Here is a 12,967-nt window from a genome sequence, read left to right on the forward strand (position 1 = left end):
TATATATATATATATATATATATATATATATACATATATATTATTCAAAATGATTTAAAGATCCTGACTGTACCTATGTTTTATGTATGTACATTGTGTGCTGTAACATGTGTAAGTAAATGATGCAGTTAAAAACCGTTAAAGTAAAACAGAGCCATCAATTAACCATAAACTCACTCAGACTCAATACCATTTTATTTTATTGTTTAAACCAAATGTTTAAGTAACATTCGTTTTTCTTTTTTTCAAGTCACTTGTAGTGTTTCACAACCTGTTAGTAAACTCACATAATGTGAGCACATAATGTGAAATATCGTTATATCGTGATATATTATACAATTCTGATATATCGCCACCGCCTGCTAGCATGTAGCTAGTCACAACCACCTTGTGGTGTTATAGTAAAGCCTAAAATGAAAAAACTAACGAACAGAACCCTGAGAAATTGTAATGTAATCACTGTAAACAATGATGGAGTTGGAGTAACTCGTTAACCTGGTATAACTAATCAATAATCGTGATTTCCAACGAAAGAAATTTGCATAACGGCTAAGTTTGTTTTGTCCCCCCCACTTCGCCATGAGCTCTGAAGGACTCCGTAGAAAACTACATATTCCTCAACCGCCATTCGGACGATTTGATTGGTTGGGTCGACTCAAAGGAAACATTGTGATTGGTTGGATTAGTTGTCAGTCATCTCGGAAGGCGGTGTGTCCTGGAGAGGAAGTGCCGTTCGTCAGAGAGAGAAGGGAATCACATCATCGCCTAAACGGATTTCTTTTAACCCGCGAAGTTTCTGGGCGTTGTAGTGAAAACAGAGCTGTCATTTTATATTTATGCTAATGTATATGATTTGTATAAGACCTGACAACGGATAAAGACTGCCTTAAAGCGTAACTTTTGGTGTAAAGTGAAGAGACAGCGTTGTTTTTCTGGAGAAGGGGGCACTATTGTTCTGGCTGCCTGAGCTCTTACTGCTTTAACTCCCATTTCTGCCTGCATGGCTGCCAATTTTGAGCCAATTTATGGACTTTCTGAAGACGAGGTGAGATCATTTACACGATTTTGAGCACTATGTTGTAATTGTGAAATTGTCAGGCTTGAGGAGTGTGAGCATAGTGTCAGGGCGAGGTCCGGTTATATTACTGTTTTCATCCAAACTGGGACTTCCCTCTGGCAACAACAACAGTAATCATTTAAACCAAATCAAATGAAAAAATTTTATATTGTCTTCTTTTATTCAAACCTTCTACAGGTTTGAAGGAACAAACCATCAGTGAGAAGTTGTAAAGCCTAAAGATGTGTGTAACACCTTGTACATGTCAAAAATGTACACACGTTCAAGCCAATGCATCTCAATTCAATTTAATATCTCACTAAAAGCATTAAAGGAGTAAAACACTCCGTGTCACGCTGTTAAACCACACCATCACACCCTGAAGTGTTTTATTCCTCTTATACCACAGCGATTTGCCAACTGTTACAATGTTTCATTAATTTAATAAAATGTGAAATATTGTAAACGTTGCATCATACTTTTTATCCGTTTATAGTTACATTTAAAATCATGGAATGCACGACAAAACAAAGAAGTGAGTTCCTGTTCCCCAGTTACGTTATAGTAGGTACAAACAAAATCGCCGTTTGTCATGTTACAGAGAAACTGCAAAGAAGCGTAAAGTCATCCATCCTGATGATGTCAGAAAAACTTCACGTTAGTGCTTTAACCTCTGCCAGTTACAAAGTGCTGACACTGGAGACTCCTTCCGTAAACGTCTCCTTACAAAAAACATCAGCGGTTATCCGTGTCAGCGTCCGCCAGGCAAGTCTCTGTGAACAAGCCGTCGCTATAGAAACGATAACGTACTGATATTGGAACAAGCACGTTAATATAAGTAAACTTATGTGCAGGTGCGCTATTGTCAGAGCCGCTGTTATAGAGAATTAATCAACACCTTCTGACCAATCACAATCCAGAGTTCAGCAATCAAAATGCTGTGGTCTAAAAGGCTTTATATAACAGGTTTTACCTCGAGTTTCAACTAGGCTTCATTCGTAATTAGTCACACACACACGTACGCACGTGTGGAGTCCGGTAATTTTTCACTTTGTGCATTACAGTTAAGTGGATCGAATTCCCATGTTGCACATAACATCAGAAATCAGCTCAGAACACTTCACAACCGACTTCCTGTATCGTTCCCTGTTTCTGTTCTCTCTCTCACTGAAAGACGGTTGGCGCCGCAAAAACAAGGAGTTAGAGAGCAGTTTTCATTTTTTAAAACTCAGATGAAAGAACCAAACCATGGCAATTGATATTTCTCATGCGCTGGAGCATGATCAGGCTTTTCAGAGCCCTCTTAACTCGGAGTTCCTACCCTGGAACTTGGGACAGTCTCCTTGCCCCCCCCCCCGAGTACAGAGAGTGACGTCAGATCAAAATGGCTGCTCACAACATTCACAGTAAATCAGCATCACTTCTTACCTTTCAATGAGTTCTACTATACACTCCTGGGCAAAAAAATGTGCCAGTGGCAAAATATTAAGCTTTTAATGGCTTTAAATACAAATTAATATTGCAACTGGTTGTTGTTGTTGTTATTATTATTATTATTATTATTATTATTATTATTATTACACTTGTACAAAGTACAACATTTTGAATACTTGTCATAGTGCCCACTCAAGCAGAAACATTAACGTGACGTGTGATGTGACACCACCGCGGTGGCGTGGTTGTGATGGTCACCGTCACAGCCCTACACAGGACACTTGTTTAATTCTTGCTAATTTTCTGAACAATGGTTAGTTGTTAAGGTCATAAAAATCTTAATATTTTACCATTTTGAGCTTGGCCTTGGCCCATTTTATCTCAACCCTGTTTTTGTAACCTTGTTACGCTTAATGTCAACCCTGTTACACCTAAGGTCATCCCTGTCGTCCCTAATGTCAACCCTGTCGCCCTAACGTCAACCCTTTTACCCCTTAATGTCACTCATGTCACCCGCCACGCCTAATGTCATTCCTCTTACCCTTAATGTCACCCCTAATGTCAACACTTTTACCCCTCATGTCACCCCTGTCAACAATATGGTCCTAATGTCAACCCACTTACCCCTACTGTCAACCCTCTTACCCCTAATGTCACCCCTAATGTCACCCCGTCAACAGTATGGTCCTAATGTCAACCCTCTTACCCCTAATGTCACCCCTAATGTCACCCCTGTCAACAATGTGGTCCTAATTTCAACCCTATTACCCCTTTGCGTGTGTGTGCGTGTGTGTTTAAATAGTTCTGTTAGTCAGAATTTACACTTAATCCTCTATAAATACAGGTGGAAAACAATTAGAATATCGTGGAAAAGTTAATTTTTTCCCGTAATTTAATGTAAAAAGTGGAACTTTCATACAATCTATACTACAACATCCATCTATTCATCCATCCAGCCAGCCACTCATCCATCCATCCATCCATCCAGCCACTCATCCATCCATCCATCCTTCCAGCCACTCATCCATCCATCCATCCATCCATCCAACCACTCATCCGTCCACTCATCCATCCATCCAGCCACTCATCCATCCATCCATCCTTCCAGCCACTCATCCATCCATCCATCCAACCACTCATCCGTCCACTCATCCATCCATCCAGCCACTCATCCATCCATCCATCCTTCCAGCCACTCATCCATCCATCCATCCAGCCACTCATCCATCCATCCATCCTTCCAGCCACTCATCCATCCATCCATCCATCCATCCATCCATCCAACCACTCATCCGTCCACTCATCCATCCATCCAGCAACTCATCCATCCATCCATCCATCCAGCCACTCATCCATCCATCCATCCAGCCACTCATCCGTCCATCCATCCATCCAGCCACTCATCCATCCATCCATCCTTCCAGCCACTCATCCATCCATCCATCCATCCAACCACTCATCCGTCCACTCATCCATCCATCCAGCCACTCATCCATCCATCCATCCAGCCACTCATCCATCCATCCATCCAGCCACTCATCCATCCATCATCCAGCCAGCCACTCATCCATCCATCCAGCCACTCATCCATCCATCCATCCTTCCAGCCACTCATCCATCCACTCATCCATCCATCCATCCAGCCACTCATCCATCCATCCATCCAGCCACTCATCCATCCAGCCACTCATCCATCCATCCATCCAGCCACTTATCTATCCATCCATCCTTCCAGCCACTCATCCATCCATCATCCAGCCAGCCACTCATCCATCCATCCATCCAGCCACTCATCCATCCATCCATCCTTCCAGCCACTCATCCATCTACTCGTCCATCCATCCAGCCACTCATCTGTCCACTCATCCATCCATCCAGCCACTCATCCGTCCACTCATCCACCCATCCAGCCACTCACCCGTCCACTCATCCATCCATCCAGCCACTCATCTGTCCACTCATCCATCCATCCAGCCACTCATCCATCCAGCCAGCCAGCCACTCATCCATCCATCCATCAAGCCACCCATCCATCCATCCATCCATCCATCCATCCAGCCACTCATCCATCAATCCAGCCACTCATCCATCCATCCATCCCACCACTCATCCATCCATCCATCCATCCACTCATCTATCCCTCCATCCACTCATATATCCCTCCATCCACTCATATATCCATCCCACCACTCATCCATCCATCCCACCACTCATCTATCCATCCATCCAAGATGAATATTGGATGACTACATCTAATATATAACCACCCAATTAAACAATTAAACTCCACTAGATTAACTACTCTCTCTTTCTGTCTCTCTGTTTGTCTCTCTCTCTCTCTCTCTCTCACTTGTTGTCTCTCTCTGTCTGTTTCTCTCTGTCTCCGTTTGTCTGTCTGTTTCTCTCCATATCTCTCTGTCTCTCTCTCTGTGGTCAGTGTGATTGATTGTGTTACACACACACGTGTAAAGCCGTGTTGCATAATCATTTTGACTGTCTGCCTGTCTTACTCTGTTTGTCTGTCTGTTTTTCTCTTTATCTATCTATTTGTCTGTCTGTCTCTGACTATCTGTCTAAATGCCTGCATATCTGTATGCCTTTCTCTGTTTTTCTCTGTTTCTGTCTCTCTGTCACTGCTATCTACCTGTCTGTCTGTCTGTCTGTCTGTCTGTCTATCTCTCACTCTGTCTGTCTTTTTACATGTCTGTCTGTTTGAGCTAGATGTAAAATGATAAACACGTACAGTATATTAGCTATTTTGGTAAGCTATTGCCAGGTGTGGTTCGGTTCTCAGAGGGTGTGGCTTGGCGTATCTGGAATGCTATTGATTGTTGTGTAAATCACTCAAGCAAAGTGCCGTCACTCGGACTTCCTGTTTGAAAAGGAAATGCATCAGCAGAATCAAATCACGACTCTGAACAAGTTTCATCAGGACTTAAATTACACGCGGACGAGGCATTTGATCAAGTGTGTAAGAACACGAGTTGTCCTGGAGGAAACGTGTAAAAGCAGCCTGGAGGTCTTATGTAACATTGTGACTCACACACACACACACACACACACACACACACACACACACACACACACACACACACACGCTTATTCCAAACATTCTGTCTCTGTGACTATTACATTTGATCTATATTAGTATTTGTGATAATTAGTAAGAATTGGAAAAAGAGTCTATTCTTCATGAATCATGATTTTTCTCCTCTTGACTCTTACATCAGCTCATTTTTGGGTCAATAATATATCGTATAAAATAATTTTTATAAAAAAAAAATAAAGACGGGAATGTTAGGCGGCTCTACATGCGTCCAGAACACTTTTCTAATCATCTTCATCTGAATCAAAATGAAAAGTGAATCGGTTTGATTCGTTTGATTTTGATTTTGTTTGTTTGTTTTCCAGAAGTTTCTCTGAACATCCGTTGTTGTCTTTGTAACAGGGTTTTTTTCCCAGAGATGTGTGTGTGTGTGTAATGTGATTGTATTTCTCTCTATCTGTCCATCTCTCTGCATGTCTGTCTGTCTATCTATGTATATCTGACTGTCATTTTCTCTGTCTACCTGTGTGCCTGTCTGTCTTTGTGTCTGTCTGACTATCTGCAGAACCCTTACAACAGATGTACCTTCTTGGTTCTTTTCTAAACGTGTGTAAACTGTAGTAAAATGAGCTTACACAGACATTCATCACTTCCTGTTTATTTAACTGCTTCCTGTGCTCGTTTCCTATTTGTCTCTCTCTCTCTCTCTCTCAGGATTAAAAGTGCAGCAGTCAAGTGTAGGGCTGCACAATTATGGCTAAATTGGTCATCACGATTATTAGGGATGCACCGAATGTTCAGCAACCGAAATTATTATAAGTGAAAAGGCCGAATGAATTTGACCGAACAGTGACGTGTTTGATGAAGCGACCAAATAGCCTAGCAACCAGAGTGAGACGCGCGAATGTCACGACCTCGATGAGGGGGCACGTGCATGCACGAGCTACGTGCTCTTCGGATGTTTACTGTGGACACGTGTGTTTTCTTTGTTTCTGTTCCGGAGTATTCTGTCACATCGCGAGACGTGAGGGAGTAGATTATGGAAGCAGGTAAAGACGTATTTATTTAAGGGCAGGCAGACAAATCCAAATCGTAATCCAAAAAATGTAGTCAAGACAGGCAAAGGGTCGGGCGATCGGCAAACAGTCATAAACGGGTCAAAGCAGGAATCAGAGTCGCGGTCACAGAAAACAGGGTCAAAACACAAAACAAGAAACATGAACTAGTACTATGGACTGGGAGCGGAAAAACCAGCGGGGACTAAATGAACTAATCTATAGTTTAAACTATCTAAATCTGTCAAGGGACATAACATTAACAACGTATCTAACTCTACTATATCTGCTATAATACTCTGCGAGGTGTACAGGGACGTGAGCGGTATACATCCCCAATATAATCAGCCGAATAGAACCCAATAGAACCATGTTTTGCACTCTTGTCAGTGCACTTTTTTGTTGCAGGCTACAGAGTGTTCCATTCTTTCAGCGGTCAGTTATAGGCCTAACATCGGCTATTCAAGGGGGCTCGAAGATGACCACATCAAAATATTTTTATTTTACTCATTTATTTATTTAAAGTTATATTGTGCCTTGTTGGTAGCCTATGCCTGCTGGATTTTTTTTAAAATGTGAAAAATGTGTTAATTAAATATTTTGAAATTGTAGTTTTTGTAATTGATTTTTTCTTTGAAAAGCTACACCAAATAGTAAAAAGCACATTTTGACTATTTAATTTATGCAACGGTGAAAAAAATGGCAAAATAAATGGAAAAAGCGCAAAAAAAACGTGTTCGGTATTCGGCCTTCGGCTTTCGGCCAAGTTTTTCATCATATTCGGTTTCGGCTTCGGCCAAAAATTTTCATTTTGGTGCATCCCTAATGATTATTTTGATCAATATTGAGATCACGATTATTTATCATGATTATTCATTGCTTTTAGGGACAGCATATCTTTATTGCACTTTCACATTTCAATAAACAGACCACAAATCTTTTGCATCAAATTAGACTGGTCCTTAAAGTGCATCATCTCGTAGAAGCAAAATATAAATAAAATTGTACCCAAAATATAGGATAAATAAAAATAAATATGCCATCACAAAAATGAAATCAACGGGGAATTGTGCACCGCATACCTGAACTTTTTTTCCCCTGTTCGGCGTGATGTTTCACGTCCCCGACAACGTTTGTAGTGCCATTTAGCATCACGTTAGCAACTGCCTTTTTCAATACATGTAAAGACTTGATTTGATCTGCAGCGGAATTTTCTATGAGCCGAGGACAATCTTTAAATGTCAGTATCGCAGTCGATTATATTAATGCAATCGTGGGCAGTCAAAATCGTAATCGAGATTGCTATTCAGTTAATTGTGCAGCCTTAGTCAAGTGTCTCAATGTCCCCATGTCTCAGTGTCCCCGCATCTGTGTCTCAGTGTCCCCGCATCTGTGCCTCAATGTCCCCGCATCTGTGTCTCAGTGTCCCCGCATCTGTGTCTCAGTGTCCCCGCATCTGTGCCTCAATGTCCCCGTATCTGTGTCTCAATGTCCCCGCATCTGTGTCTCAATGTCCCCGTGTCTTAATGTCCCCGTCTCAGTGTTCCCACATCTGTGTCTCAATGTCCCAGCGTCTGTGTCTCAGTGTCCCCGCATCTGTGTCTCAGGGTCCCCGCATCCGTTTCTCAATGTCCCCGTGTCTCAGTGTTCCCGTATCGATGTCTATGTCCCCGTGTCTGTGTCCACGCATCTGTGTCTCAGTGTCCCCGCATCTGTGTCTGTGTCCCCGCGTCTGTGTCTCAGTGTCCCTGCGTCTGTGTCTCAGTGTCCCCGCATCTGTGTCTCAGTGTCCCTGCGTCTGTGTCCCCGCATCTGTGTCTCAGTGTCCCCGCATCTGTGTCTCAGTGTCCCCGCATCTGTGTCTGTGTCCCCGCATCTGTGTCTCAGTGTCCCTGCGTCTGTGTCTCAGTGTCCCCGCATCTGTGTCTCAGTGTCCCTGCGTCTGTGTCCCCGCATCTGTGTCTCAGTGTCCCCGCATCTGTGTCTCAGTGTCCCCGCATCTGTGTCTCAGTGTCCCCGCATCTGTGTCTCAGTGTCCCTGCGTCTGTGTCCCCGCATCTGTGTCTCAGTGTCCCCGCATCTGTGTCTCAATGTCCCCGCATCTGTGTCTCAATGTCCCCGCATCTGTGTCTCAATGTCCCCGTGTCTCAGTGTTCCTGTATCTGTGTCTATGTCCCCGTGTCTCAGTGTCCCCGCATCTGTGTCTGTGTCCCCGCATCTGTGTCTCAGTGTCCCTGCGTCTGTGTCTCAGTGTCCCCGCATCTGTGTCTCAGTGTCCCCGCATCTGTGTCTCAGTGTCCCCGCATCTGTGTCTCAGTGTCCCCGCATCTGTGTCTCAGTGTCCCCGCGTCTGTGTCCCCGCATCTGTGTCTGTGTCCCCGCATCTGTGTCTCAATGTCCCCGTGTCTCAGTGTTCCTGTATCTGTGTCTATGTCCCCGTGTCTCAGTGTTCCCGCATCTGTGTCTATGTCCTTGTGTATCACTGTTCCCGTGTCTCTGTGTCTCAGTGTTCCCACATCTGTGTCTGTCCCTGTGTCTCAGTGTTCCCGCGTCTGTGTCTCAATGTCCCCATGTCTCAGTGACTCCATGTCATTGTCCCCGTGTCTTCTTGTCTCCTTGTCTTTGTCTCACTGTCTCTCTGTTTCCTTTTCTCCTTGTCTCAGTGTCTCCATGTGGATAAAATCATACATCACATAATGACTGTTTACACTCGCAGGTTTACTACCAACCGGAATGATAACACAGAGCGTGTGTGTGTGTGTAGATAAAAATTACCACTCAGCAGTCAGAGGAGGATTTCAGAGGGATAGAGAAAAAGGAAAGAACTGTTTCTCTGTAGGTCATCATTCTTGTGTGTGTGTGTGTGTGTGTGTGTGTGTGTATACGGGGATTTGTGTATGAGCCAACGCCTTCAGCCAACTTCCATGTGTCTTCCACATAATGACTTTATGAACTGTGACACTCCTCCTTTCCTGTAACTGACACTCACAGACACTCACAGACCACGCCTCCTTTACAGCTGATGTACAGAGGCCACGTCTCCTTTATAGAGACTGCCACAGCAGCCACGCCTCCTCCACTCACAGGCGGCTAATGTTTGCAGTTTATTCATGATTTGTATTTTTTTTTAAAAAATTTTAACATGCTGTCAGTGTTGGATGTTTTACTAATTTACTATCCTCTCTGTGTGTCTATCCATCCGTCCCAGAATGAGTCGCGTGTTCTTCGTGTCAAGGTTATTGCAGGCATTGATCTGGCAAAGAAGGACATCATTGGTGCCAGGTAAAAAAACACACACACTACACCTGCTTCCTGTACTAAGAGTGAGATTTTGGAATGTGTGTGCACTTTCTTAAAGTGTGAATTTTGCCTTTAGTTGCTGTCACACACACACACACACACACACACACACACACACACACACACACCACACACATGACTCAGATTAGGAATTAACTCTGCACGTGGTATACAGTCAGGGCCCGGTAGGCATGCTGGGAAATCATCTACTTCCTGTGTATGTCCTCTGGGAAAGGTCGAACAAAAACACAAAACATTCCAGTGAATTCTGGATTGTGATTGGTCAGCTCTTACAGTAGCACAGCAACAACTCTCAGGTTTAAATTAACGCCCTTTGTCTATATCAGTACATCATCGTTTCTATAGTAACGGCTCATTCACAGGTACGTGTACAGCGGACGTTGGACTAATAATAAACAGATTAAAAACTCGTTGATGTGGTGAAATTTTCTGCAAGAAGAAAACTGATTATTTAACATATGGAAGGAGTCTCCAGTTTCACGACATTGGGTGTAACTATAAAGGGTTAAAAAATTATTGTGAAAAACCTGGGAAAAAGAACATGGCCTGGAGTTCTTCTCAGATCACATCTCTGTTTAAAAAAAAAAAAAAAAGAAAAAGGTGGTTAATTTTTAATCTTTGTTCATGTTTTTATTGTTTAGTTTTATTTCTTCTCAGAAGAACGCTGTTTCTTATGGCATGACCTCAAAGCAAAAATAAAAGCAGCAGTTTTTAGGGGTTAAACACACAAGCTGGACTCGTCAGGTGTGAAGTTTTGACGATAAAAAGACTCGGTAAAGTTCTACAGGGCAAAGTACGGCAGGAATGGCACTGTATTAGAAAGTGGACAGGGTCGTGAAATACACAAATCAGGGGTTAATTACTAAACGCACAAACTTATTGCCGTAAATCCCCGAGGACACGAGAGCAAGTTCAAGGCTACAAACATTTTCTAATTCAGGTATTTCACCATAAGTCACTGATTTGTAGCATGATGACCTGAAGGAGAATATTTACAATATTCACCTTGGATGGATGGATGGATGGATGAGTGGATGGGTGGCTGGATGGATGAGTGGTTGGATGGATGGACAGATGGATGGATGAGTGGTTGGATGGATGGGTGGATGGTTGAGTGGCTGGATGGATGGTTGAGTGGATGAGTGGATGGTTGAGTGGATGAGTGGGTGGATGAGTGGATGGATGGATGGATGGATGGATGGATGGATGGATGGATGGATGGTTGGTTGAGTGGATGGATGGATGGTTGAGTGGCTGGATGGATGATGGATGGTTGAGTGGCTGGATGGATGGATGGTTGAGTGGCTGGATGGATGGATGGATGAGTGGCTGGATGGATGGATGGTTGAGTGGCTGGATGGATGGATGGTTGAGTGGCTGGATGGATAGATGGTTGAGTGGCTGGATGGATAGATGGTTGAGTGGCTGGATGGATAGATGGTTGAGTGGCTGGATGGATGGATGGTTGAGTGGCTGGATGGATGGATGGTTGAGTGGCTGGATGGATGGATGGTTGAGTGGCTGGATGGATGGATGGATGGTTGAGTGGCTGGATGGATGGATGGATGGTTGAGTGGCTGGATGGATGGATGGTTGAGTGGCTGGATGGATGGATGGTTGAGTGGCTGGATGGATGGATGGTTGAGTGGCTGGATGGATGGATGGTTGAGTGGCTGGATGGATGGATGGATGGTTGAGTGGCTGGATGGATGGATGGATGGATGGTTGAGTGGCTGGATGGATGGATGGATGAGTGGCTGGATGGATGGATGGATGGATGGTTGAGTGGCTGGATGGATGGATGGTTGAGTGGCTGGATGGATGGATGGTTGAGTGGCTGGATGGATGGATGGTTGAGTGGCTGGATGGATGGATGAGTGGCTGGATGGATGGATGGATGGATGAGTGGCTGGATGGATGGATGGTTGAGTGGCTGGATGGATGGATGGTTGAGTGGCTGGATGGATGGATGGATGAGTGGCTGGATGGATGGATGGATGGATGGTTGAGTGGCTGGATGGATGGATAGATGAGTGGATGAATTAGATGTGTAGATGGAGGAAAGTGAGGTGTAGAAGGATTAACCTGTCTTATATCACACACCCACCATGAACTTTTGTCACGGTACCTGGAAAAATAAAATCATGAAGATACAGATCATATCTAGTACCCCGTGTTGCTCTCCGTGATGGTCAGTTGTGGGTGGGTTTTTGTCTACTACACTTTAAATGAAAACTTTAAACCCTGAGTGTTTTATTTATTATATAGCGTATAGGTAAAAACATATTTCATATGTTCCAGTCTCTTAATGACTGGTGATTTTTCTACCACAAATGAGGTATTTTGATGTTTGACTCTGGCGTTAAAATCCTGCAGTGGCTGTTATTTTTATACCGTACATGAGATAACACCTACATCTGATTATGTAATGTCTCGGCTCTTAAACCGGTGGAAACGTGGGCTGGTACACGCCGGTTCCGTGATCGAGTTCCGGCCCTGGTGGCAAAGATGAACGGATCAAAAGATGAATATGAAACGATAGATCTGGATTTCAGGTTTCGTTTCCTTGTCTGTACATCTAAATGTGTTAAACATTTTAGAACATGGCACCTTTTAGTGTTAGGTGAGCAAAAGTACTGGAACAGACAGTCTAAAACTTAAATAACACGTAATATACGGTTGTGTATCTCTTACTTGCAGTAACTGCATCAAGCCTGCGACTCACTGACATCAAACTGTTGGTTTCTTCTTCTGTGAAGCTTTTCCAGGTTTTTACTGCAGCTGTTGTTTGTTTCGGGGGGGTTTCTCCCTTCAGTTTCCTCTTCAGGAGGTGAAATGCTGCTCATTTAGGTTAAGGTCCGGTGATCAACTGGTCTGGTGAAAACCTTCCACTTTTCCCCCTTATGAATTCCTTTGTTGAGGTGGTAGTGTGTTTTGGATCGTTGTCTTGCTGCATGATGAAGTTCCTCCTGATTAATTTGGACACATTTCTGTAGACTTCTGAATTGATTCTGCTGCTACCATCATGAGTTCCTCATCAATAAAGATTAGTGA

The 12,967-nt window shown here is 43.6% G+C and overlaps 1 protein-coding gene across 2 annotated transcripts in view; it reads left to right on the plus strand.

Moving 5' to 3' along the window:
• The first annotated feature begins 716 nt into the window (after positions 1–716).
• The window catches only part of nedd4l (NEDD4 like E3 ubiquitin protein ligase), a 64,180-nt gene continuing 51,929 nt past the window's right edge, over positions 717–12,967 (plus strand). For both annotated transcript variants that reach the window (XM_017492554.3, XM_017492556.3), the window contains exons 1-2: positions 717–1,045; positions 9,801–9,874. In XM_017492554.3, coding sequence (XP_017348043.2) covers positions 1,001–1,045; positions 9,801–9,874 — 119 coding nt within the window. In that variant the 5' untranslated portion in view covers positions 717–1,000. The remainder of the gene's footprint in view (positions 1,046–9,800; positions 9,875–12,967) is intronic.

This window comes from Ictalurus punctatus, chromosome 18 (assembly GCF_001660625.3).
Source record: "Ictalurus punctatus breed USDA103 chromosome 18, Coco_2.0, whole genome shotgun sequence".
NCBI lineage: Eukaryota > Metazoa > Chordata > Actinopteri > Siluriformes > Ictaluridae > Ictalurus > Ictalurus punctatus.